Raw genomic sequence first — 27,983 nt, forward strand, 5'->3', positions numbered from 1 at the left:
CACAGAGGTGGCAAGAAGCTGGCAGCAGCCCCCGAGAGGGTCCTGGCATCATGGACAATGATGAGCTTCTTGAGCCTGAGACAAAAGGTGAACAGGCATCCCATCTCTCACCTCTCGGGCCCTTCTGGGCTGCCTCAGTGTAATACCCAGTGATCACACGGACCCCGAACTCCCCTCCCCTCCTCAGGCGGGACCCTCTAGAATCCGGACGGTGTGTTACAGTGACTTGGCTTCAGGGCTTCCCAAACAGGGGGAGAGAGAGTTGGACGCGATGCTCTGCTAGCTCTGGCCAACTTTAATTTTCATTTTGTGGGCTGGCCTGTGTCATGTTGGGAGTCTGAAATCAGCCATATTGGGAATATTTACGCCGCCCAAATTGGCTAACACTACAAATCAGGATTTTTTTTTTTTTTCTGGAGGGCCAGTTAAACATTCACTGGCATTCTACTGGTTGGATGGAATTCTGAAATTGTATGACTAATGAGGATATTAAGACTCAGAAAGTCATCAGTGTTTGATGGCCAAGCCACTGTATGTCTTCTAACTGCTGGGCAGCTGCTCCTTCCACCCCTTATCATGCAGACCTTGTCTTACACTCTTGGAAATAAATATTGGAGCTCGGGTTTACAGATAAGGACTAAGAAAACACAGACCTGCATGGACTCATTAGGAACCCCACTTTCTTAGAACCTGGGTGGTTAAAACTTGGGACTGCCACCACAAATGCTCAGCCCACCCAAAGAGTAGATTGGCCAAGTTCCAATGGGCTACTGGTCGTGGAGCATGGCTCCCCCAAACTTTGCATCCCACAGAGGTGGGATGACTAGGTCTGGACCCTTGTGTGAGGTTTTCAGGAATCCGTGCTGGTCCCAGATCAGCGGTCCAATGGCAAAAAACCCATGTCCAGCGACTGTAGGGACTGGTGGGAGGGAAGCATAGGACATGGATATTTCATCATAGCAATTAATTTCAACCCCAGCAAGATTTTGCAAGCCCTTCTTCGTGGTCTGAAAATGTTGGGTTGGAACGAAGAGAAGCTAGGTCAAGTTCTTAGGAGTCAAGTTATCCTTCTTTCTCCTTGGGACTGTTCCTATTCCACTGCATTTCACATTTGACCCAAGTCGCCTCCCCTGCCCCTGGCCTTCTGCAGCATGGCTTGTGCCCGCCAATGAGGAAGCCTAGGCACTGGCACACATCCTCTCCCTGAAAGAGTGAAGCAGACCCTGAACCCCACCCAAGCCAATGAGAAGGAAAAGAGGGAGCAAGGAGCCAGTGTCTGAGATAGGCCCAAAGCAGGGAACGGGGCAGGAGCAGGGAGTCCCCGTAAAGAAGATGGGGAGGCAGACTGTGTCCGGGAGGGAGGGCTTGTAGAATGGAGTCCCCCTGGCGGGACTGAATGCACACTGCAGTTCCTAGGCACCCTGAGCCCCATGAGGCTGTGGCGTCACCGGCTGTGGCCAGACGGCTTGCAGAGCAAGGGAGCATAGGGTGGGCTCCACGTGAAAGGCCAGCAGGTTTCATTTCCCCCATCAAGGAGATGAGTTTTTCTTCCAGATGATGAACCCAAAACTGAGCCAGCGCCCCAGAACAGTGATGAAACCCTCTACTGTGAGGCCGAGGGCTCTGTGGCTGTGGAAAAAGAGAAAGCAGCCCGGGAGAGCTCCGAAACAGACCTGGAAATTGAAGGTGATAGTGGGCCCTTAGTGGGCGGGGTGGTGGGGCGCCTCCTTCCTCCGAAGCTGGCCAGCTCTGCTTTCCCAGATCGGCCCGGCTCTGGCCCAGTGGGCCGTCCTGCAGAAGGAAAGTGGCAGCAGCCCGGGGCTCAGCTTTATGCCACGTCCTCTTCAAGGTTGGCCTGGGGGCGGCAGCTGCAGCTCCTGGCCTGTGCTCGCGGCCTACCCGGTGAGCAGAGCGCTCACATCAGCTTGTTGGAAGCTAAATAATACATGAAGAGGGAATTCTGGTTTTCTCAGTGTTTCCACATGTGGCGTCTTCTGTCATCTTTGCAACAGTCCCAGGAGGTTGTCATTATTATCCGCCTTTTAAAGAGGAGGCAACTGAGGCTTAAGGAGATTGTGTGAGTTGCCCAAGGCCACGGAGAGCTGCCAGTGTTCGCCGATCCCCTGTTCGCCCCACTCTGCTGATCTGCCATCGCGCTCCGGATTGTAGGGGCCCCTGGAGTGTCTGTGGCCCGTCTGGCATCCTGGTGACTTTCCTCTCTACTCACATTCCAGCTCTTGGTCCTCCTACTTGAGCGTGGGCCCTGGACAGAGCAAGTGTGCCCTGGGAGCTGGGAGGGCAGGAAGAGGGGTGCTGGCTGAGCCGCAGCAAAGACTCTGTTACTGCAAACAATGCCTTTACCCTCTTCTCCCTGTTTCCCCTAGGAGGGAAGTGCCCAGAACACCTGGGAAGCAAGGTGAGCACAATGCTCGCCCTGCCTGATGGGCCAGCCTGGAACTTCCAGGCTGAGGCTAGCCCAGTGGCCTTCCTCTCCTGTGTTCTGGCATCTGGGTCAGTCAGTTCATAAACCTCCCCACCCGTGGTCAACACACATATGTTCCCCTCCACATATGCCTCCTCCTGCCTTCCTCCCACCCTGCATCTTGCTGCTCTTCTTCTGACTTCTTTACCATGTCAAGACTACCGCTAATGTACTGTTTTCAACACAGAATTTCACCTGGTTGGAGGGGATGGCAGATAGAAACTGGATGTTTTCTCCCAGATTCCTGCTTCCATCCCATTCCTCCCCCGCCCTCTAACTCCCCACAAGAGAGAACACTGTTGCAAGCTGCCTCTAAAATACAACCAGAGGGGCACCTGGGTGGCTCATTGGTTAAGTGTCTGCCTTCGGCTCAGGGTGTGATCCCAGAGTCCTGGGATCAAGCCCCGCATAGGGCTCCTCCGCTGGGAGCCTGCTTCTCCCTCTCCCACTCCTCCTGCTTGTGTTCCCTCTCTCGCTGGCTGTCTCTCTCTCTCTGTCAGATAAATAAATTATATATATAAAATAAAATAAAATACAACCAGAGTGGGGCACCTGGGTGGTTCAGTCAGTTAAGTATCTGCCTTCGGCTCAGGTCATGATCCCTGGGTCCCGGGATTGAGCCCCACATCAGGCTCCCTGCTCAGCGGGGAGTCTGCTTCTCCCTCTCCCTCTGCTGCTCCCTTAGCTCATGCTTTCTCTCACTCTCTCTCTCTCTCAAATAAATAAATAAAATCTTTAAAAAAATAAAATAAAACACAACCATATAGACTACAGCTGGAAAGGGTCAGCAGAGTGAAACAGAGCAGAATTAGTGCCAAGGACAAAGGTGGTTACCAACCTTGCCTTGGCAAACAGGAATCTCTGATGGCAACTCTGCTGTGCTGGGACAGAAACCCAGGGCCCAGCTGCTCCGGCTTCTCGTGCCCCTGCCGCTCGTACTGAGGTGCTGGGAATGGGGCAGGGAGGGCTTCCTGGGCAGGCCTGAGACCTGAGCCCGGGGGCAATAGCAAGCTGGCCACGAAGCTATGGAGGAGGGAGAGAAGGCAGTAGAAGTTGCTCACCTGCCACACGCTGTCTGTCCTATGCAGCAGTGGTTCTCACTTGGAGGCGATTTTGCCCCCCAGGGGACATTTGGCAGACTGGGCCGGGGCAGGCTGGAGGATGCTACCGGCATCTCACTGGCAGAGGCCAGGAATCCTGCTTAGTAGCCTTCACGGCACAAGACAGCTCCTCGCAACCGAGAATTATCCAACCCAAAATGTCGGAGAAGGCCAGTTAGGAGCTGTGGCTGCAAAGCCACCTTCCTTGTAAAGTTGTCCTCTCCCCGACAAAGCTCTCATTGTCTGCCTCAGAAATGTCCGGGGTGGGTTGGCCAAAGGCCCTGGCATCCGAAGGAAAAACAGACGCAGGCTTTAGACCCCAGCTGCCATCGGAAGCCCTGCCATCGAAGGCGCTCACTTAATGAGGAGACAGCTGCGAGGGCGTGCGGCACCCCGGGAGGCCCACTGCCCGTTGACCATGACCAGGCAGGTCTAAAGCCCGAGGAACAAAGGCCCCAAGAAGTTGGAATGGAAAGATAAAGTCCCCTTTTCTGTTAGCTGGTTTTAGCGCTGATCAGCTGTGTCTGATTTGAGGCTAGATTTGTCATGGGTAAAGGAGGCATGACCGTCCTTTTTGTGAGGAAAAGTGACATGCAAGTCTTTGAAGGAGAAAAGCCCACTCAAATACAAGCTCGTTTGTTTCCGGCTGATTTGGGGGGCGTCTCTCCATCTTGCACTGATTCGACACCTCGAGAAGCCCACTCAGTCCTACTTGGGGATTTTAAAGTTGGAACCTCCCTAAATCTTTAGTAAAGCTTTCCTTGTGGCTCTCATTTTAACAGTGGTCATAAAACTAATTAGAGGCTCCCCTCAACTATCACAAATGAGCTTCTTGTCTATTTGGCCTTTCAGAGCTGTCCCACGGTGGGCAAGAGAGAGGGGCCTGTATGCATCCTTGATAATCAGTCCTGGATGTGGGCAGCCCGGGAAGGTGCGTGTGGGCACACTGCTCCTTCTCCTAGGAAAGCTTGGGGCCTCAAACCAGAGGCCTTGTCTCTTACCCAAATGGAGACATCCATCTGGGGCTTTCTGAAGTTTGGGTCTCCCTCCCCCACCTCCGGCTGTCTTCCCGATTGGAGTCGCCTCCCAGCACACACACACCTACAGGGACATCCTCAGGCAGAGGGGACACAGGGCAGAAGCGCACCTGGCCCTGGGTTAGAGAAGAAATAAGGCAAAGGTAGAAGACAAACCCACTTCATCCATTGGCATCTTTTGTGTAGATACGGAGAAATTTTTCACCACCGGACAAAGGGAGCTGTACCTGGAGGCCTGCAAACTGACGGGCGTAGTGCCTGTCTCCTACTTTCTCCGGAACATGGAAGAGTCCTACGTGAACCTCAACCACCACGGGCTGGGCCCCAACGGTACCAAGGCGATTGCCATAGCCCTGGTGGTGAGCATGCCAGTGGGGGCACGTGAAGACTGGTAGAGGTGGGGGTTGACAGAGTGCTGGGCCCAAGACTCAGAGAGATCCTCCATGGGGCCCTAAATTTCAAGCTTTGTGCTCACCCTGACCTAGGCTCTGCTTGACTGCCTGTTGATTACCTAACAGGCATGGATGCCTCATTAGCTCCTGGGAAGGGGGCTACTAGGGACCTTGGCCTTGGAAGCCTGTGCTCTTTCTGATTCAGGAAGCAAAGGCAACAGCCCTGAGTAAGTGGCTGGGCTTGGCCCTAATGTAAGTGCATAATACGAAATGTCAGCCTGGGTCTCAATTCCAAGCTCACCTTTGCTATAAATGGGTTCAATACTGAGCTCTTCTATTCAATGTTTGTCTTTTGCAACATCATAATTCTTAAAAGATCACACTGTAGAGTAGATCATGTTTTCCTACAGGAATAATTCTCTCTCTCTCTCTCTGTCTCTTTCTCGGCTTGGCACGAGCAACCAAGGAGTTGACCTTGAATTCATCACGGCTTTATATAATTATAATTGATTGTATACAAACCAACTTCCAACCCAAAAAGCAGAACACGTGAAAACTGTAGGTCAGCACAACACTGTTTGTTCATTTAGGACGGTAAAGAGAAATTTTGATTTAAAAAAAAAAAAAAAGCACTCACTCATTTTGGGAAATAGAACAGCATTTGCATTTAGCACATGCCCATTAAGAAGCTACATGAAATGTGAGATTGTGGGGCTTTCTGGGGGGGTGGGAAGAGGGGAAGAGCAGAGAACGAACAAAGCCATCTCGAAATCTACTGAGTCTTGAAAGACTGATTAATGAGGTGTTAGGAATGCACCATTACCTCATGAGTTTCTTGGGGGAAAAAACGGATAATAATGCAATTCTCTCAGGACTTGGGCCACTTGTCTCTTAGTAACAACAGTTTCTGTTTGGGGGGAGTTTTCTCTTCTCTGATTCTCTGTGTCTCTAATTTGACAAGTCATCACTGTGACATGTCGGTGGACTGAACTGTTATTTATCGTTTGTACTGCTCAACGTGGAGCATGTTGTGTTTCCCTGGCTTAGCTTAAAAGCACCCTGATCGTAGCAGTCGTATTTCATGTGTCTCGTCCCTCCCTCACCTGCCCGCCTCCCCGCCCTTGTTCTGGGTGGGGTGCAGGGGTGTTCTCTGCTCACGCATGTTTCCCCAACAGTGGGCACAAAGAGAAGCCACTGGCTACCGGCCTGTGTGAGACGAATGTGGACTGGCCTGGTGAGGGGGCTGCCAGCTGCCCCCCCCCACCGTGCTGGTCACCAGGGTGACTCTGGAAGTGGCCATCCAACCCCCCGACCTGCCTGGACACTATTCAATGACACCTGGCCACCTGAGCCAGGACCCTTGCCTTTGAGCACGATGGAATTTTGCCCGCCCCCGAGAGCTGCGGCCAGAAGGCCCTGAGTGGACCGTCCCGCATCGCAGTAGCTGTGCTCACGTTTGCCCTTTACCCGGAGCTAGAACTCCTTACCGCTGGCCACCTCTCTCGCTGCTTGGCGCACTTCGAAAATGTTCAAGTCCAATGATGTGTCTGTTCTCCCTACCTTTCCATACCGGGGCCAGAGGTGTGGAAGGGGAAAGTAACAAACAGTGCTGCTTAGAGCGGACCCCTGGTCCTCCTGCTGCAAGTCACTTGCTCTGACCTTGCTGCCTGCAGGAATGCCGACTGGCTGGGATGTAGATATTTAAGACTGACCGCCAGGTCCTTCCAAGCTTCCTGACTAAAGAAACGTATCAGATAAGCCAAATGGCTAAACTAGAAGTAAGACCTCGGGAGGAAGCAGGAACACTAGATGCTTTATGTTTAAATACCCTGATTAAATGCATCAAGTTCTCCTTAATTTTAGAGTAGGTCACCACTTCTCTCCTCCAGGCCAAATAGCTACAATCTGTTTAGCTCATCCCTGCGCCCCGCACTTTTCAGGGATTTCTTTCTTTCCTTTTTTTTTTTTTAAAGATTTTATTTATTTATTTGACACAGAGAGAGAGACAGCCAGTGAGAGAGGGAACACAAGCAGGGGGAATGGGAGAGAAAGAAGGAGGCTCCCAACAAAGGAGCCCGATGCGGGACTCGATCCCGGGACTCCGGGATCATGCCCTGAGCCGAAGGCAGACGCTTAACAACTGAGCCACCCAGGCGCCCCACTTTTCAGGGATTTCATCGTTTTAATGTCCCCTTTCTAAATTCCCCCGCAGAGCCCCGTTGGTGGAAGTGCCCAGAATAAGCATACTGTCCCAGTACACCTCAACGGGACGGCTCGTCCCCGGGCTTCCTCCTGCTCCTCCCCACCCTCCAGAAGTGCTAGCCTGCATCTCCATACCCTCTGAAAAGGCTGGGATGTTCAAGGGAGAGGACAGGCTCTGGGCAAGGGCAGGGAACCAACCGGGTCACCGACTCCCTCTGTCTTTCTCCCCCTCCCCTTGTGGCGGCCGAAGTCCAACACGAGTGTCGTCACCCTGGAGCTGGCAGACAACTGTCTCATGGAGGAGGGCCTCCTGAGCCTGGTGGAGATGCTGCAAGAGAATTACTACCTGCAGGAGATGGTACTGGGCCCTGCCCTGCGGGTTCCCACCCCCGCACTGGGGCTCCTGGAACCCCCCTGGGGTGGCCCCGGCCCCAGCCAGCCTCCAGCTTTCTGCAATCAGCCTGGAGGCCCCTCTCCTGCAGAGGTGACGTCTCAGAGGAGGGCTGCGTGTCAGAGGCGGGGGGGAGGGGGGGGCTGTGTTCCCTGTGGCCCAAGGAAACCCTAAGAAAGCAGTTCTGTCTGGACCTTATAAGCCCTTCTGCAGAGTTGCTTTAAAGTGAACTTAGAGAAAATAAAGGCGTGAAATAGTTTCATCAAACACAATGTGTCTGGAGACAGATGATGGTGAGCATTGCATAAGCATGTGAATATACTTCAGACCACTGAACTGTACCCTTAGGAATAGTTATGATGGTAAATGCTGTGCTATGTCTATTTTACCCTATTTTAAAAATGGGGGGAAAAGAGAGGAGAAACAATTAAGATAATAATAGCTGGTTTAACCAGGGATGTACTGTATGGTGACTAACATAATATAATTTTAAAAATTAAAAAAAATAATAGCTGGTTTATATAAAAGTCCCTCCCACTAGCCAAAAAGGACTGTGTCCATTTGTATCCCCACGTGTTCCCAGCACAGTCATTCATGCTTCATGAATCAATGAATGGAATTTACAATGATGAATTACTCTATAAACTAATCTCTCAATTGCTTTACGGCAAACTCTCCATATGAAGCTGTCTTAGGTTTCAGAAAAAATAGGACAGTATGCTTATCTAAAGTACTAGGGCTAAACCAGAGAAGTGGGGAGTCACCAAAGCCAAATTCAGAGAAAACAAAGACCAGTCGGAAGGCCTCACAGCCAGGCGTTAGGAAAGCTGGATTCCCATCATTCTCTGCTTCTTTGCTCTTCCCAATGCTTCCTACCCTTTCACCCCTGCCCCTCTCTCCACCCAGCCCTACTCCCTGTTGCAGGCCTCAAGTAAGCCCCACCCCAACCCTGTTTTTTAATGAGGGTCCTTGGGTGGGATTTTCACACACATGAGGGTGTTCTTGCCTTTTAGAATATTTCCGACAATGATCTTGGCTTGAAGGGGGCCAGAATCATCTCAGAATTCCTTCAGAGAAATACCTCTTCGCTCTGGAACCTCCAGCTTTCAGGTGAGCCCATGGAAGGGGTGGGAGAGGACAAGGGGATGAAAAGGAGAGAAGGGAAGAGCAGAGAGAACCCAGAAGAGAGCGAGCCAGACCAGGCCCCCTCTGAGTTCCAAGATCAGAACACTGCGTCTGTGCGCCGCTAAGCCCTCTGGTCATCCTTTCCCCCTTCCCAGGGCCACACTGGCTTCCTGGCTTTCCTGGACAAGAGACTTCTGACTCACTTGGCAGCATGCCTGCCTCTGCTTGAAAGTCTCCACCCCAGATATCTGCATGGCTCACTCGGTTGCTTTATTCACACCTCTGCTCAAATTCACCTCCTGAGGGAGGACTTCCCTGACCTCCCCTCCATCACCATCACTATCCTGTTTCCTTTCCGGGTTTTTCTTAACAGCATTTATTGCTACCTGACCCACAATTGTACACTCAGTTTTTAATTAGTCTGTTATCTGTCTCTCTCACAGAAAAAAAAAAAAAAGTCACTTGAGAACTCTAGCACCCACAGACTTGTCCTCACCCAGGTTTGTGGTTTGAGTTTATATTCTCTTCAGGGTCCTGGAACCCCTGAGAAATTGATCTAAGTAGTCCCGTGCTGGTAATGACCTGAGGCACGCCACAGGAACAAATAGAACACCTCATTGGAGGAAAAGTCCCTCGACCCAGGCTCCAGGCTGCTTGGGGTCCCCACAAATAAAGCTCAGCTGAAGATGGGCTCACAGCCCAAAATAGCAAAACAAGGAACCAGAGCACCGTGCGAGCTTAGATTCTAACAAGTGGCTGCATCGAGAACGTGAGAAAATAGAATTATTAGAAATAGGGGCGCCTGGGTGGCTTTGTTGGTTAAGTGTCTGTCTTCAGCTCGGGTCATGGTCCTGGGGTCCTGAGATTGAGACCCACATCAGGCCCCCTGCTCTGTGGGGAGTCCGCTTCTCCCTCTCCCTCTGCCCCTCCCCTACTCACGTGTGCGCGCTCTCTCTCTCTAAAATAGATAGATCAATCCCAAGCATTAGGTTTATCTCTATTTCTTCAAGTCTTTTTTTATCTTCAATAAAGTATTATGTTTTTTTTTCCCTTGGAAGTCTTGCACATTTCATACTGGGTCCAGGTGTTTTACCGTTTTATTCCTGCATGAACAGAATGTTCTTTCTATCATATATTCTAAGTGTGTATTACTGATATGTCTGAGAGCTATTAATTTCTGTACATTGATCCTATATCCAGTCACCGTATTTATTTATTTATTAATTATTTTTAGGAAGAGAGAGAGAGTATGCAAGTGGAGGGTGGGGAGGGGCAGAGAGGAAAGGAGAGTGAATCTCAAACAGGCTCCATGCTCAGTGCGGAGCCTGACCTGGGGCTTGATCTCACGACCCTGAGATCATGATCTGAGCCGAAATCAAGAGTCAGACACTCAACCGACTGAGCCACCCAGGCGCCCCTGTTTCTTTATTGAGTTATCTTACTAGTTCTAACATTCTGTCAGTTAATTTTCTTGGATTATTTAGGCAGGTGATCATGTTTGCAAATAATGGGAGTTTTGTCTCTTCTTTCCAATATTTATAGCTCCCCATGATTTTTCTAGTTGCATTGGCTAAGGCCTCTAATATAACATTAACATATTACAGAAAGCTCTGTAAAAATACAAATTACCCAGGCCCATCCCAGGCTGCTGAGTCAGAATCTTTAAAGGGAGGGATCTAGGAATCTGTATTTTATCAAACTGACAGCCAGCTCTACGATTTGTAACGACTGATATAAACACAATTTGAACAGCTAGAAACCTAATTTTATGCCTTGACTGTCTTATTATCTCATTTTATTGCACTAGCACAGAGGCAACCAAGAAGCACGTGTGTCTCACTGGATTCATTCATTCATTCAGTAAGCATTTATGGAACACTGTTAGGTGCCAAGCACTATTTAGGTGCTAAAGATACAAAGATAATTATTAAGGGTTTAAAGGAGAAATTTGGGGTAAGGCTCTGTATCATTTATTTTCTGGAAATTTTTTCTTTTAAGATTTATTTATTTGAGAGAGACAGAGAGCGTGCAAGTGGAGGAAGGAGGAAAGAAGGAGAGAATCCTCAAGCAGACTTCCTGCTGAGCACAGAGCCTGACACGGAGCTTGATGCAGGGCTCGATCCCAGAACCCCAAGATCATGACCAGAGCCGAAATCAAGAGGCAGATGCTCAACTGACTGAACCCCCCGGGCGCCCCAATTTTCCAGAAATCTTTTAAACTGTCTAGCAGGGCTGGAGCAAGAGTAAGATAAGGAAGGCACAAGCCTCAGTCCCGGAATTCAAGGGGCACAAAAAAGCTCAGTAACCAAGTAAATAATATTGTGTTGCAACGTTTGTAAAAATCAAAAATAATGTTAAAAAAAGTCTGTGATGAGCAAACTATCAACACTTCAAATATAAAACAGGATCCAAAAGGGACAGACTATGGTGAGGTGGGTGAGGCCTAGCCGTGCAAGTGCAGGGTCAGATCCTGCCCTTATTTAAAATGTTAAAGTTTTGTTCATCATAGAAGTGTTGTGTTCATTATGATTTTTACAAATATCGCATTAAGATATTGCTCGTTGCGCTTACCGAGCTGAGATTTCGCGCACAAAGGGCATGCCTCACTTGTCCCCCTCTGGTCCTGGCCCTGCTTCTGGATTTGCACTTTTTTTTATCACATGACAGACTTTAGGCACTGAGCTGGGGCTCCTGGAACTCCCTGCCCTATCATGGCAGAGAAAGCAGAGAAGGTTAAAGAGAAAGGCAAACAGTTGCCTTTCTCCTGTTTTCTTCCATGTCCGTATATTTGCTTTAAGTACTTGCCACCTTTCCTATGGCTGATTGTTCCAAAGGGAAGAGCCTGGCAGGGCCAGGACGCCAGAGGGAAAGGGAACCCTAGTCTGGACAGCATTGCAAACAACCCCCCTTCACTGCAGGAAATAACTTCAGGGACGAATCTGCAGAATTGTTGTGCCAAGCCCTATCGGTAAGAAGGGAGGGGTGGGTGCCACTGAGAGCCCTGTGGGTGATGGCCCTGGGTGATGTGGGGGCCTGGAGGGTGGCTCCGGGCAGAGAGAAGTAAGGTCCCCCTAATGTCTAGGGAGCTGGCAAGGATCTGGACTCTGCTGATCCTGACAACAGCCACTGGATGGGACAAGACCCTCCCAGTGGTCATCAACAGTTACACGAAAAAATGCAGAAGAGAATGTCTTTGGTCTAAAAACTCTCGTCCACTGGATTTTTGGTGCATGAGAGCCCTCCATCACATGGCCCTGAGATGAAACAGTATTTGCAGCCATAGAGAAGCCAAAAATCACCTCTCTCTATACTGTTTCTTTCTCCAGACCAATTACCAAATCAAGACGCTGGATCTCAGCCACAACCAGTTCTCTGATAAGGGAGGAGAGCACATGGGCCAGATGCTGGGTGAGTCCCCCACGGAGGGAAGGGGTCAGTAAAGGAGAGGCACTTGGCAGACAGTCACCTGTCAGGGCCGCATCTCCTGGTTTTTATTGTTAGTGAGTGTTCGGATCATAAAGGGATGGAAGCCACACCCCAAACACATCTTAAGGGGGGCCAACACCTGATGTGGGAAAAACATAGGAAGAAATAACTTGCTTATTTAAAAAATAACTTACTGGGGCGCCTGGGTGGCGCAGTCGTTAAGCGTCTGCCTTCAGCTCAGGGCATGATCCCGGTGTTCTGGGATCGAGCCCCGCATCAGGCTCCTCGGCTGGGAGCCTGCTTCTTCCTCTCCCACTCCCCCTGCTTGTGTTCCCTCTCTCGCTGGCTGTCTCTCTGTGTGAAATAAATAAAATCTTAAAAAAAAAAAAAAACAAAAAATAACTTACTGACCTCAGGGAGGCTAAGGATGATTAAATATGCACAATGGGCATAAACTGTCACGAAAATGATTCTTTTATTTGACAACAGTAATTGTAAAACTTGCCTGTGATAAAAAGATGTGACGGGGCAATGTTAAAAGAGAAGCAACGGGTAGAGAATACATACCTGCAGCATCTATATCATCTACAAGATTTGCGTTCAGAATATTGATAAAAGATCCTACAAATCCACTGGACGATGATAAATGCTCCCAATGAAACAATGGGCAGGCATATGGACAGTGCAGAGAGAAAGCCAAACGCCTAAACTCCCTAGTGATTAGAGAAACGCAAAATCAAACGATGAAAAGATCCGCCTTGTCATCTACCAAAGCTGCAGAAATTTCAAGTCAGAGAATATCCAGTGCATGGACCCCAAGGGAGAAATAAGAATTTTCTGAAGCTGCTAGGTAAAGGCACTTTGTTGTTGTTGTTGTTGTTGTTGTGTGTGTGTGTGTGTGTGCGCACGCGCGTGTGTGTTTCATAAAGGCACTTTGGAGAGCAGTTTGACAGTATTTAGTAAAATTGAAAGTACATATTCTATGATACAGCAATCACCTGTGCGTGTCTCAGAGAAGCTCTCACATGTACACAGACAGAGAGGTCTGAGGAGGCTCACTGCAGATTTGTTATAAGAAAAAAAAAAAAAGAAAGAAAGAAAAGAAAAAAGTTAAATGTTCATTCCTAAGTAGAAACAGGGATCACTATTAGCACGGGAGATGCTACTTTAGATGGGGTGGTGAGAAAAAGCCCCACAGGGAAGGTGGCTTTTTGTTGAAACCTGAATATCAAAGAAGAATCAGCCATGCCACGTTCTGGAAGCATAGCATTCCAGGAGGAAAGAGCAGAGCCTGGCATGCCGGGGGGGGGGGGGGGGGGGGGCAGTGTAGGTGCAGCAGAGCAGGCAGGGGAGCAGCGAGTGGAGCAGGCAGGGGAGGGGAATGGAAGGAGGAGGTCACCGAGGTGGCCTGCAGGCACTCAGTGGGGCTTGAGGGACCACGACATGCATCAAGTCCGAATTCCCCATGTATGAGAAGTCAGTGCAGGGTGCTCATGTCGGGGAGTGACACGGTTTGATTTGCAGTTTTAGAGGAACCGTTTTGTGAAGGTTTATGTAGTTTTATGAAGAACACAACTGAGGACAACCAGACTCTTAAAAAGAGAGAACAAACTGGTGACTGCTGGGGTGGGGGTGGGGGCATGGGTGAAATAGGCAGAGGCAATTGAGAGACACAAACGTCGTTATAAAACAAATAAGTCATGGAGATGAGAAGTATAGCGTAGAGAATATTGTCAATACTATTGTAATAGTGTTGTTTGGTGACAGATGGTGACTATACTTGCCATAGTGAGCGCCGAGTGATGTATAGAATGGTCGGATCAATATGTCATACACCTGAAACTAACATAACATTGTATGCTAATTGCACTTTAATTAAAAAAAAAAAAAAAAAAAAGAATGGAAGAAGCAAGGCCAGTTAGGAGGCTAACGCAGTAGTCCAGGCAAGACAGGACCATAGCCGGAGCCGAGGGAGGAGGTGGTGATAGAGAGGAGTGGATGGATCCAGAACGGACTTTGGAAGTAAAGCCAACAGGACTTGCTGTTGTGGATAATGAAGGAAAGGGAGAGTTATTTTGTTTCAGGAACGGGTTGGATGGTGGTGCCATTTACTTAAATGGGAAAAATTCGGGGAGTAACAGGTATGGAGGGACAGGAGCCAGGAGCCAAGACTTCTGTTCTGGTCATGTGATGTTTGCCATGTCCGTTTGACATCTACAGGGAGACATGCGGTTTGCTATATGGGTTGAGCAAACCCTGAACAGGTCAGGACTGGAGATATGCATGTGGGAGTTAGAGGCATTGCGATGTATTTAAAACCATGGGGCCAGATGAGATCACCAGGCAAGGAGTGTGGATGGAGTTAAGAAGGTGGCCAGTGGACCACTGTGACACTTTTAGGTGTCCCAGAGGGGGAGAAGGAGCCTGAGCACGAGTGGTCAGCCAAGTAGGGGGAAGGTGAGGTATCAAGGAGCCAAGTAAGGGATTTTTTCAAGAAGGGGGAAGTGGTCTCGGCTGGTCAAGTGCTGCTTAGAGGTCAAATAAGATGACGTCTAAAAAGTGACCACAGGACTCGGCAACATGAAGATAACTGGTGACCTTGACAAGAGCTGTGAGTGGGGAGACCTGACTGGAGGGGGCAGAACTGAAAATGGGACACAAAGAAGTGAAATGGAAATGTGGGCACCTCCAGGAGCCCCTCAGGGACAAGGCTGGGGCAGAAAGGTGGGTGACATGGAGGCAGGAAGGTTCGTAACAATGGAAAATGCTGATAGGAAGGAAAGAAGAAGAAACCGGTCGTGAGGAAGGAAGAGGAGATAGTTGTGGGACAGAGTTCTTGAAAAGGCGGACAAAACAGAGGAGCATAGGGGAAGAGAGGGAAAAATAAAACAAGATGAAATCAGAGAGGGAGACCAACCATAAGAGACTCTTAATCATAGGAAGCAAACTGAGGGTTGCTGGAGGGGAGGGGGGGTGGGGGGACAGGGTAACTGGGTGATGAACATTAAGAAGGGCACATGATGTAATGAGCACTGGGTGTTATACAAGACTGATGAATCACTGACCTCTACCTTGGAAACTAATAATACACTATATGTTAATTAATTGAATTTAAAAAGGAGGGGGACGCCGGGGTGGCTCAGGTCATGATCCCGGGGTCCTGGGATTGAGCCCCACCTCAGACTTCCTGCTCAGTGGGGAGCCTGCTTCTCCCTCTCCCTCTGCTCCTGCTCTCTCTCTTTCTCAAATAAGTAAATAAATCTTTAAATTAATAATAATTAATTAATTAATTTTAAAAAGAAAAAGAAAATGCTTGGAGCCAGACTGAGGAACAAAGGGGTAGGGGTGGCCTCTGGGAGCAGTGCTGAGAGAGGGAGGGGCTAGAGTGGGTGGGCCAGAGGCGGCAGGTAGGCTGGCAGGTAGGCTGGCAGGTAGGGGGGTGGGGGGGCAGAGCTCTCCCATCTCACTGCTGCCATCTTCTCAGTGAGATGTGAGCCATATCTTCCCCGAGAGAAAGGATCAGAGGGGAGGAGCAAAGCATGCAAGCCTTGTGGGGCAATTTGAGTCCATCTGAGAACTGGTTTTTAAATACTTTATTTATTTTATTTTTTTTTTAAAGATTTTATTTATTTATTTGACACAGAGAGAGACAGCCAGCGAGAGAGGGAACACAAGCAGGGGGAGTGGGAGAGGAAGAAGCAGGCTACCAGCAGAGGAGCCTGATGTGGGGCTCGATCCCAGAACGTCGGGATCACGCCCTGAGCCGAAGGCAGACGCTTAACGACTGCGCCACCCAGGCGCCCCTGGTTTTTAAATACTTTAAAACTCAATTTTAGGCGCACCTGGCTGGCTCGGGTGGTGGAGTCTGTGACTCTTGATCTTGGGGTTGTGGGTTTGAGCCCCATGTTGGGTGTAGAGATTACTTAAAAATAAAATATTTTTTAAAAAAAACCCTGAATTTTAAAACAACTTTATTTTTTTAAGGTTTTATTTATTTGATAGAGAGAGACAGTGAGAGAGGGAACACAAGCAGGGGGCGTGAGAAAGGGAGAAGCAGGCTTCCTGCTGAGCAGGGAGCCTGATGTGGGGCTCGATCCCAGGACCCAGAGACCATGGCCTGAGCCAAAAGCAGACACTTAACAACCGAACCACCCAGGGGCCCCTTAAAACAACTTTAAAGTAAGACAGACTACATCCTGTTATCATCATATTGTATATGAGCTTTAAAAAATACTTATTATTATTTAGCTGCTGGTTATTAAGTGATTGCCATACGATAGGCATCATGAGAGACATTTTACATCAATTCCCCCCAAAACCTTGTATGTGTTAATATCTCCATTATTACGGGTAAGAAAACAGACTAAGGGAAGAGTAAGTAGCCTGCTCAAGGTCACACAGCTAAGTCAGGGGTGAGAACAGAACAGAAATATAAATTTTGCAGCCCTTCAAGAGATGGAGGGAGGGAGGTAACTTAAGCAAGGGAATTGGCGGAGAAGAGGGAGTAGGGTAAGAAGAGACTGAAGGCGGGGGAAGTTTGTTCTCAAAACAATACCAGGTGTTGTGCACTTGACTGAAAGTACATCCTGGTGCTTGACGCAAGACACACACAGTCAGTACCCAGCGCACTGACCGTGGAAAAGAAAATCGAGTGAGACATTTTCCTGGGTCTGAGGGCAGAAGGCACTGCCCCCCCCACCCCGTAAAGTTCCAAGACTTCTTCAGCCTGTTTCCAACAGTGTCCTCAGCATATCCGCCCTCCCCCAGTAAAAATAACCATGATAAATGTGTCTCAACAGCATGTTTTCCCAACCCTATGTAGCACGTAAGCAAAAATAGTTTTTTAAAGATTTATTTATTTATTTTAGAGAGAGAAAGAGCTGGGGAACGGCAGAGGGAGAGAGAGAGACAGTCCTAAGCAGACTCCCCATTGAGCGTGGAGCCCGAAGCAGGGCTCGAACTCACAACCCTGAGATCATGCCCTGAGCTGAAACCAAGAGTTAGACGCTTAAGGAACTGCGCCACCCAGGCGCCCCCAAAATATATTTAAGTTAAAAAAAAAAAAGTACAATTTCTATGCAAACCAGCTTCTAGGTAAGACTGATGCCTCACCACTGAGAAATGATGGTGTCCCTAAAGCTTTCCGGAGCCACCTCTGTTTCCATAGTTCCCCAAGAAAAACATATCCCACGATGTCGTATGTCATCACAGCCTCCCTGTGTAAATGCAACCCCGGCGTTCCACGCTATCGCTATTATTTTAATGGTTGCATCAGATTCCGCCAGATGGGTGTTTATAATATACTTTACCCTTTCCCTGGGAGCCATGAATGCTACTTTTATAAGTGATGCCATGATAAACACCACAAGCGTGTAACTCTTCTCCTATCCTTCCCTGTCTCCTTAGGAAGAGTCTCGGAGGTGATATTGCTTGTGCGATAGGGCACACACATTCTAATAGCAAACTGTCTGTGACCAGATCACATTTGCCAAATAGATGGTAGCAATTTGCTTGCCACCTGCAATTGTTGCCAGCACTGGGAATCCTCTTAAAATTTTGTGTTTAAATGAATAACCGAAAAAGTTATTGCCCCAGTGTCTTACTTTGCACGAACATCGAGGAATCCTTATTCCCCAATGTCGTGGACATCTGTCAACTCTGAGAATGGGTTCTCTGGGATCTGGGGAACACTAAGATGACTCCCTCCCTCCCCCAGCCCTCAATATAGGGCTCCAGTCACTGGATCTGAGCTGGAATCTCTTCTACATACGGGGAGCTGTGGCCTTGTGCAATGGTCTCCGGGTAAGGCACTCTCTGGCAGTGGTGTGTTGAGTCCAGTGAGGACATCCATGGCCTCCCATCCCGCCATCTTGAACCTCTTCCTCATGACCCCACGGATGAGCACACACTGAGCTCTCATCAAATGCTTTCACGTTGTTAGCGTCCCTCCCACAATTCCTGGATGTGTTTTATTCTTTAGTATAAATCCTACTATGGCAAATTCACCTTCCTGGGCCTCAGTGGCATCTTTGGGGATACTTCAAGAGGGCAGTTTAATTAGGGGGTAGGGAATGACCAGGTTCTGACTCCACTGGGAGGGATCTGGAAAGGTCTGGCGGAGCTCTCCCTCCCGGAGACCACTGAGCACCCAAACTTGTTGGCAGCAGGGAAGAGAGCCCAGGGCCTGGTGGCTAGAGGAGTCACACGCAGCCTTGATGCTGGTGCTGTTCTCTCCCCTTCTGGAGGCTAACATGACCCTGCAGAAACTGGATCTCTCTATGAACGGCTTTGGGAACGAGGGGGCTACGGCCCTAGGGGAGGTCCTCAGACTCAACAACTCCCTGGTCTACCTAGACGTCAGCAGCAATAACATCAACAATGACGGAGTCTCCAAAATCAGCAAAGGGCTGGAGGTCAATGAGAGCCTCAAAGTTCTGAAGGTGAGCTGGGAAGGGGCCGTTTTAGGTGTGTGTCCGTGTGTGTGTGCATTCATGTGTGTGTGCATGCATCCGTGTATCTGTGTGTGTGTCCATGCATCCGTGTGTCCATGTGTGTTCATCTGTGTGTGTGCCTCAGTGGGTGTGTCCATGAATGTGTGCGTGTGTGTGTGTGTGTTGGGGTGGGAGCAGCAGGGTGATGGGGTTGCGTATTGCTGGAGAGAATCCTTGGGAAAATTCACCTAGTGCCTCACGTGTGGATCGGTTCCGGACTGTCGCTCTGCTCTAACCTTAATGCCACCCTCTACTGTCACTTAGTGCATGCTGTCATCTCCTAACTGGTCATCTTTCCTCCCACCTGGGTCTCCTCCAGACTTTGCTCCACACTGAAGCCAGAGTGTGCGTTTTGAGCATAAGTCTGACTTTCACCCCCACTCCCATCTAGTCTCCTCCAGCTTAGACCCCCCCCATGGCTTCCTGCGGTTCAAATCCTGTCTCTCATCCCAGTGTGCTTCTCCAGCCTCAGTTTACCCCACGTTCTCCCTTGCTGTCCAGCCAAGGCTTCAGGGGCTTCTTTCGTCTCCCCCATTCCAGGGCCCGGCTCTCCCTGTGGCCTCAGCCTCAGCCTCCCCAATAGTGCTCTCCCTCACTGCTCCCTGCACCCACCTGGGTCCCTGCCCCAGCTCAGCACACTGCTCTGGCAGCAGTCCTCACGGACCCTCAGATCTCGGCTCACCCCTTCATGCAGAACTCGCCAGGCTCCTCCTTAGACTCTCATCTCAGAGACTAGCTGACTGTCTGGTCACCCCCACTGGTGTGAGAGCTGCATGAGAGCCAAGACTGTGTTTGCCTCTGCCCATTATTATACCCCTTGTAGCTAGCTTAGTGCAGGGCATACAGTAGGATGCCCAGTGAATGTCCGTAAATGAATGAATGAATACATATTTCATTTTAAATTGATTGGTGCCTGGGTGGTGCCTGGGTGGCTTGGTTGGTTAAGCGTCTGCCTTCGGCTCAGATCATGATCCCAGGGTCCTGGGATCAAGCCCTGCATCAGGCCCCCTGCTCCACAGGGAGCCTGCTTCTCCCTCTCCCTCTGCCTGCTGCCCCCCCTTCTTGTGTGCTCCCTCTCTCTCTGTCAAATAAATAAATAAAATCTTTAAAAATACGTAAATAAATAGATTGGCTTATAGATGCTAATGTCTAACATAGAAGCTCCTGGGCAGTTGGAAAACAGATGAAAGAAGAGGCCTTCCATCACCAGTTTCTCTTTCCGGGGCTCGTGACGTGAGGCAGGTGCGTATCAGATGGTCTGCTTCTTGCCCACAGCACAGCCCTCCAGCGTGGGCTCCACTCGCTCCACCTGTCAGATGAGAAAGTCGAGCCTACGTGACTCCCCGCAGCCCAAGAGAGGCAAAGAAGTCAGCCTTGCCTGGCTTCACGCTGCAACTCCAGACTCAAGATGTGGGGGTGATTTGGGGAGGGGGCGCAGAGGTGGGGGTGCTGGTGGAGAAAGACAGGAGTTAGAAATCAGGGACAATGAGCTGTCATCTGAGAGGACAAGCACCTGAGAGCTGCAAAGAGGAAGCCAGCTTCCCGGCAGTGGAGGGCAGGGTGACCGGCCAGCTAGTGACCGTGAGAGCTGGGAGCGAGGTCTGGCCCGAGCTGCGAGGAAGAGGAGACCGACATGCAGCCTGCCTGCGATTCAGCCTCCGCGGAACAATGAAGCCAAGGAAAGTTCAGAGCACCTGAATCGTAAAAGACTGAAACGGTGCCTTAACAACACGGCCAGGGGGGTTTTCTCTAATTGGTGGGGTCCTGGTGATTTTAACATTTTTTCTACCTCTTTTTGAGTTTCTTGTATAATGGCCATGTATCATTGTTTAAATGTTTAATTAAACACATTGTCATGTGTTTAAATACATTTAAAATTTTTTTAATGTTTTAAAATGAAAGAAAAAAGTTTTAAGCACAACTTGAAACATACCTCTCAGTTGGGGTGTAGATGGAAGCCACATCCGTTTTGCCACTGGAATGATCTCTTGTTCTCCACATCGAGCACAGCCCTCCTTTCCCTACTTTTAGAAAAATAAGGATTCCCCCAGGGAAGTGAGTCAATCAAAGGCTTCTAAAAGCTAAGCCCTACGAAGTCTGTGTTTTCTCTCTCGAGTCCGTCAGGAACCCGGGAAACACCTGACACACAGTAGGTGCTCAACGAAAGTTCCGGCTGCCTCATCAAGACACCACCTGGCGGAAAGCCTTCAATAATAATAACACTCACGTGCTGCTTACTATGCACCAAGCACTCTTTTGAATGCTTTGCTTGAATTGATTTATCGGATCCTCAGAGCGGCGCTAAGCGATAGGTACCCAATGGTCAAGGAATTGACCCAAGGCCAGAAAACTAGTAAGCAGAGCCACTGGGCTCCATGTTCCTTGCTGTTAACCACTACACCAAGCTCCAGTGGCTCCCAGCCGCGTTGGGATAATGCCCTGAGCACTCGGCTAGGCCTGCATGCTCCCTGGGATCTGGCCCATCCCAGCGCTGTGGCCTCATTCTTTCTGCTCCTGCTCATGAAATGTTTGCTATTGCCCAAACACCTCTGCAGCTTTGCCCTTGCCTACCCTTGTCTACTTGGGTGCATCTCAGTCCCTCCTCTGGTCGTGCCCCCTGCTTCTTCCAGAGAAGAATCCCCATTAGCTCTGCAAGGCTTAGCTCCAGTGTCCCCTCCACTGTGCTGGATGCCCCTTTCCTGGCTCACACACCAGTGTGTGCCTCTGTCACTGCCCTCACCGCACTTCTGACGCCTGGGGCCCCCCTAGAGTGTAAGCTGAGTGAGGGCAGAGACCTTGTCCTGTCTGCCTGTGCATTCCTAGCACTTTTCCCAGCAACCGGCACATGCTAGGTTTGCTGGATGGATGGATGGATGGATGGATGGATGGATGGATGGATGGATGGATGGCTGAGCAGTGAGATGTACAAGCAGATGGATGACTGGACATACAGACAGGGAGACAGATGTTTACAGAGAAGACTGGGTGGAAGACAGGGATGATGTTTGATGGGAAATGGAAGCCGTGCTCTAAGCCAGCCTCTCCTGTCCCCATCACATCCTCCTCTGCTCTCCCTCCTCAAACAGCTTTTCCTGAACCCTATGAATATGGATGGGGCTGTTTTACTTATCCTGTCCATCAAGAGGAACCCCAAATCCAAGATGGAAGAGATCGACATTTCCGTGAGTGATCAGACGGTGCTGGCTCGCACCAGGGCGCACGCCGGTTACCACGGGCACGCTGGGTGGGCAGGCGCCAACAGCTCTGTCCCTCACACCGATGCTCCATGACAAGGTCACTCCTTTTGGAGTACAACCTGGCCCTCTCTTGGGGTCCTAGTAGTAGGAGTAGCCATTCCGTCAATAACTTCACGGTGTGAAATCCCAGACCGGAGCCCGAGTGGGTCTGGGAGCAGAAACAGCAGAGACCGAGGTGGGATCCCCAGAGCAGACTTTGTTCATGCCAGCCCTGTTCATGGACAGTCCTGGGTCCCAGAACGGTTCCAGAATCACAGAACTTTTAGAATCTGTGTTATTAACACACAGAGAAATTTGTATTTGTATTCCATGACGGGGCCTCCTGAGAGTAGAATGTGAGGGTAAGCCCCCTGATGGAGGAGGAAGGCCCGAGGAGGGGACTGGGCCAGGTGTTCTTGCCCGCATCATCAGACAGGTGGTAGCTGGCCCACCACTTTATACTGGTTTGCCCCCAGAGTGATCTTCTATGCTCCAGCTCATCTGACCCCATTCTGGGAGGTAGGTAGAGTGGACTCAGGTCCCAGAGCTACTGTGAACAAAAGGGGCTCAAACAATAGAAATGTATTATCTCACAGTTCTGTAAACGACTAAATCAAGGTGTTGGTAGGATTAGTTCCTTCAGAGGACTGTGGGGAAGAATGGGTTCGATGCTCCTTGCAGCTTCTGGTGGTTTTTTGGCAACCTTAGATGTTCGTCTGAGAGCCCAGCTGACAGTGACAGGCTACCAGCCCTCAGCTACAACATCTGATGAACGACCCCAGTCTAGGAGCAGCCCTGCAGAAAAAGCTGGAAAAGACGAAAAAACAAAAACCAAAATAAAACAAAACTCTGCCTTTGGCTTGGAGGGGCCTGCTGGTCTGCGGGGGTGGAGATGGTACAACGGCGAGGCCTTCCTCATGATGGGTCCCCTCTCTCCCCGCCTCAGAATGTGCTGGTGTCTGAGCAGTTCCTAAAAATATTGGATGGGGTGTGTGCCGTCCACCCCCAGCTGGACGTGATGTACAAGTCCGTGCAAGGCTTCTCTGAAAAGAGAGCCCTTCTCCTGTGGGTGAACCCCATGAAACTGATCCAGGTGAGCCCTCGCTTCCCTCTCAGAGACCCCGAAGACCCAGAGTCTCCCCTCCCCCAAAGTGTCTGCACAGTCCTCTCCGACAAGGAATGTCTCAGACGTGGGGTAGTCCTTGTGCATGTCGGACCCCCTCCGCAGTGCTTCCCGGCTCCCAGAGGAAGGGGCCATCTGGGAGCTGGCTGAAGTGGGAGGGGCTTGGAGCCGGATGGTCTCCACCAGTCAGGCTCCTCCGCTTGCTAATGTGCAACCAAGGGCGAGTCACTGCGCTCTCTGGGTCCCAGTCTCCTCACCTGGAAAATGGGTAGAACAACAGGACTCACCCCAGGAGGGCTGCTGTGGAGATCCAATTCTGCTAAACACACACAAAGGGCTTAGAGCAATATCTGGCCAGTAATAAGCACCAACAAACGCAAGCTCTGGCCAAGAGCTGGTGAGGTTGCCAAGACACCCCTGTGGTGAGGACAGCTATTCGATGGCTTCAGCTCAAGAGGGACCCTCAGGCTATCTAGTGGTCACCTGCTCCTGGCTCAAGTCTTAGATCACAGGAGGCAGATGAAACCATGGAAATGAAAAATCAGACAGTTTTCGGGCTGCAAGGGTGCTCATCTGGTCTGATCACTTCACAGAGTAGCGCCCAGCCCAGGCTGGTGTTCCCACTCCTGGCTCTCACCTGCGGCAGGGTTGACGGGCTTCTGCTGGACGCACACCTGTTGCTATCTGGGGTGATGCCGCACAGAGGTGTGTTCTGTAGGGTGTGTGCTGCTGGGGCTGCTTCCTGCGCCTTGGTTGGTCTGCTCTGTGCCTTAGATTCCAGGACTAACGAGTAAATAGAAGAGCTCTGCATGAAAATCATTGTTGTGTGGAAAGTTCTAGAAGGCCGGGGGGGTATCGAATATCTTCATGAGTCAGATGACTTCAGCTGGAACCAAGGACCAGGATGCCCCAGGGAACAGGAACGGAGTTCTCAGATGCAAAGTGGGGACTCCACCCCGTGTTTAACACAGCATTGAAATCTCTAGGAATCTCATAAGAATCTCAGACTAGAGACCAAACCAGATGTGCAAGGTGAAACATAGTCCTTCCACTCAGGGAGCGAACAATCTGGTTAGAAAGATGGGACAGATGCAGTAACTTCTCATAGATAGATAATAAATAATAAATGAGTGACAAAGGCAGCAAATGTCACTGAAGTCTAGAGTAGAGGCCACTGTGAGATTAGGCAAACAAAAAAGGACATGTCCTGGAGAAGGGCCTTGAAGAGCAGAAAGGGTTCAGGTGAGCGACAACGACAGGGAGGAAGTTCCCGGAATAGGATTCCCACCAGCAAAGGAGCAAGAGGGCGGTGCACACAGTGTGCTTGGGGGATGCGCAGGACCACGTGGTTCCAGCAGAACCACCACATGGTTCCAGGCTCCTGCAAAGCCTGTAAGCCAAGGCTGCACAGGGAGGCTGAGGCTGGATATGGTGGTCCTCAGATTCTAGGCTCAGTGCTGAAGTTTGATTCCATAGGGAGCAGGGAGCCAGTGATCGTTGCTGAGCAGTGGGTAATGTGAATCCAGCAGGACCGGGGGATAATTTTTCAGGCAATGGAGAGGAAATGAACTCAAGGGGGTAAAGATGAGAGTGGGAACGCCAATGAGGACACTATGGTAGTATTCTAGGTATGATAACTAGTATTCTAGAATGGTGCCTTGTCTGAGAGTGGCAATGAAAGTGGAGGGACGGACGTAGGAGATACCATTATGGAACATCTCCAGGATTTGGTGAATGGTTGGGTACATGCTGCATGTGTGCGAGAATGTGTGTGTGTGTGTGTGTGTGTGTGTGTGTGTGTGTGTGTGTGTGTGCCGGGAGAAGAAAGGCCTGTGATGATAGGAGAGAGCCAAAGATAACCCCAAAAGTTCAACCCCGAGGGACTAAAATAAAGGTGGTGACGTTGGCAGGGGTAGGGAAGTCCTCTCTACCCCACCATCTCTGTCCGCCCCTCCCTGCTGGTTCTCCACAGTTGAGCCGCACTGGATTTCTCCCTGTTTCTCTACACCAGTTCTTGCTCAACCCCAGGTCTGTGCACACGCACATTCCTCTGCCTGGAACACCCTTCCTCCTGCCTTCTGCGTCTCACTCATTCCTCCTCTCCCTCTAGGTCTCTACTCAAGTTCACATCCTTGGGCAACCCTTCCCGACTCCCTAGTTGGGAGTAGCCAGGCCCTCTCTGAACTCCTCCAGGGCAGGAGCCACCATGGCTCTTTTCAGTAACACCTACCAAAGCAACAGGCCCTTCTTGCACTGGTCAAAGTTCTTGTTGCTGAACACACAGTCCACTCTAGCTGGGTTAAACACAGAGGGACATATTACCAGAGACAGACCCCAGAAACATCGGGGAGCTGAAGAAACAGACTCTCGGTTTAGGTTCCAGAAATGGCTCTCCAAATCCCCCACGTGGGCTGCCAGGGTAGCAGTGGCTTCTGCTGTGATCGGGAGTCCGGCCAATGGGGAGCCACCCGCTGACTAGGACCACCCCCCAGCTGCCTGGCCTGCTCCCTCCAAATCAGATGCTTGGTGAAACCCATCCCATCCCGATGCCTAGCCGAAAGGGGGTTTGGGGAAGCTCAATGTTTCGCTCTGTAGCGTCTGCATTGTAGAGCGGCCTGCTGTGGGGGGACGGGAGGCACGGCGGCTCACCCGTGGGGTCCGTCACAGCGCTTACAACCGCTGGCGGGGTCGGGCTGCCTGAAAGTCATCGGGGACATGTTGGATCGAGGTGCCAGTGGGTGTCAGCAGGGACTTGTGAGCAGCTGTTGAGGATGCAGAAGTAGGGTCCCCCCCAAGGGGAGAGGCAGTGCACCCCAGAGGGGTTAGTGTGGGGAAAGAAGAGCAGGGGACCAAGGACTGGGCCCTGAGGAGTTCCTCAATGAGCACGACGTCTGCAGGAATATCTATCAATCTGGCTGGGCCTTGAAGGCCCTTTGAGTGGGAGGGGAAGAGAAACATAAAAAGACTTAAGAAGGACCCCAAAAGACTGTTTTAATGAACTGAAAAGGTGTTCACAGTGTGTTAGTGCAACGCAGTTTATAAAGAGTGTGTACAATAGAAAGATGCGATGGATGGATGGAGAGAGAGGTAATAGAGGATAGATGAATAATAGAAAGAAAAATAGATAGATAGGTAGATAGACAGAAAGACAGGACAAAGAGCAGAGACTCTAATCCTTCCCTCTTTGGAGCCGCATGGAGATCCTGCTCTGTGGAGTGGGGGCCCCTGGAAACTGAGCAAACCCCCAGAACCATCATCCATGCAGCTCGCCACGCCTCGCTCTGTGCAGGGCTCTTGGGCTTAAGCGACTGCTAACACACAGGAGACTTGGGCCCCCCAGTCTGCCTTGTTACACCCCCTTCTGCTTGCCGGACTGCCCTGTGGCAGAAGGTGGGGGCGGGTGGGGGGCTGGGGGGTTAATAGATTCTATAAAGTCAAGTGTGTGCCCCTGGTGTCTCCTGCTTCTCTCAGAGCTATGCCGACCAGCACAAAATCACAGTCTTAGACTTCTTCAAGAGCTTGAACCCTAAAGGAACGATGAGGATGCCTGTGGGTGACTTCCGGAAAGCCATGATCCAGGTGTGCTGACCCCTGTGGCTAAACAGCCAGGGTGTGTGTCTGTGTGTGTCTGTGTGTGTCTGTGTGTGTGTCTGCATATCTGTGTCTGTGTGTGTCTGTGTGTCTATCTGTCTGTGTGTCTATCTGTGTGTCTGTGTGTCTGTATCTGTGTCTGTGTGTCTGTGTCTATCTGTGTGTCTGTGTGTCTGTGTCTATCTGTGTGTCTGTCTGTGTGTGTGTCTATGTCTGTGTCTATCTGTGTGTCTGTGTGTCTGTATCTGTGTCTGTGTGTCTGTGTCTATCTGTGTCTGTGTGTCTGTGTCTGTGTGTCTGTGTGTCTGTGTCTATCTGTGTGTCTGTGTGTCTGTATCTGTGTCTGTGTGTCTGTGTCTATCTGTGTCTGTGTGTCTGTGTCTGTGTGTCTGTGTGTCTGTGTCTATCTGTGTGTCTGTGTGTCTGTGTCTATCTGTGTGTCTATCTGTGTGTCTGTATGTCTGTGTTGGGGGGGCTGGGGGTCGGCAGAGAGCTCTGCTGACCTTGCACGTTCCACCCCTTCAGCAGGACAAGGTCCCCGTAAACCTGCACCAAGTCAGGGAGCTGATAAAGAAGCTGGATGACAAGACAGGCATGGTGAACTTCAGGTCAGTCTGGGCACAGCGGCTCTCTGATCCTGCTTCTGCCCCAGGCAAGCCCCCCGTTCTCTGTCAGGCGCCCCGGCTGATCCCAGCTCCAGGGGCCACCCTGTGTGCACTCGATGAGGCACGAGCCCCGCTGAGGCAGCTGGGTGCGCTCTCCCTGGCCACCAAGGCTGGCCCCACTGTCTGCCCTCCTCCTCCTAGCTTCCCCTTGACCGTGGGCTGCCGGCTGCGGGGCCAGATTCTGGGGACACAGTGAGGTGACACAGTGGAGCACTGGGGCTCGGCCCTGCTGGTGAGAGGGGTGTGCAGGTAGCCAGGGAGCCCAAAGAGGAGGCTCACCTTGGCAGGTCCTGCAGCGCGAGCCGCACATGCCCTGGGAAGCCACAGGCCATTCAGCTCCATGGTGGCCGGTGGCCAAAAGTGATGCTTGTGGGGCAGAGGCGCCATTCCTTAAAGAGACAGGAAAGGGTCGGGATAACAGTAAAAAGGGTAACGACACCCTCCGTGAGCCCTTACGTGGCCTCATACTCTGTGGGCCACCAGACCTGCCCAGGTGCCCGACCTCTCACAGTGCCCAGCAGCTGCTGTCGTCTCCCGGACACTGAGCTTTGGAGAAGGGCAGCACAGAAGCTCGGTGCGCACACAGAACAGGGCAACTGTGGCCTTTGAACCCAGGTCTATGTGGTTCCAGAAGCCGCTCCACCATGCTGGACCTCCTTGCCAAAGCCTGCGGGTTGGGCTCCCGTCTGGCCCTGCAGCTTTGTGTCTTGCAGTGTCCTTAG

At 50.7% G+C, this 27,983-nt stretch overlaps 1 protein-coding gene across 1 annotated transcript; it reads left to right on the top strand.

The window, feature by feature from the left end:
- The first annotated feature begins 50 nt into the window (after window positions 1-50).
- LRRC74A (leucine rich repeat containing 74A) lies at window positions 51-27,983 on the top strand. Its single transcript, XM_045807562.2, has 15 exons — window positions 51-87; window positions 1,555-1,686; window positions 4,806-4,978; window positions 7,464-7,571; window positions 8,618-8,714; window positions 11,648-11,697; window positions 12,056-12,137; window positions 17,872-17,957; window positions 18,401-18,595; window positions 21,733-21,828; window positions 22,829-22,975; window positions 26,477-26,584; window positions 27,122-27,204; window positions 27,403-27,453; window positions 27,893-27,983. The coding sequence occupies exons 1-15, from the start codon at window positions 51-53 to the stop codon at window positions 27,981-27,983; spliced, it is 1,536 nt and encodes a 511-aa protein (XP_045663518.2).

This window comes from Ursus americanus, chromosome 26, assembly GCF_024610735.1.
Source record: "Ursus americanus isolate L20-20 chromosome 26, mUrsAme1.1.p, whole genome shotgun sequence".
Classification (NCBI taxonomy): Eukaryota; Metazoa; Chordata; class Mammalia; order Carnivora; family Ursidae; genus Ursus; species Ursus americanus.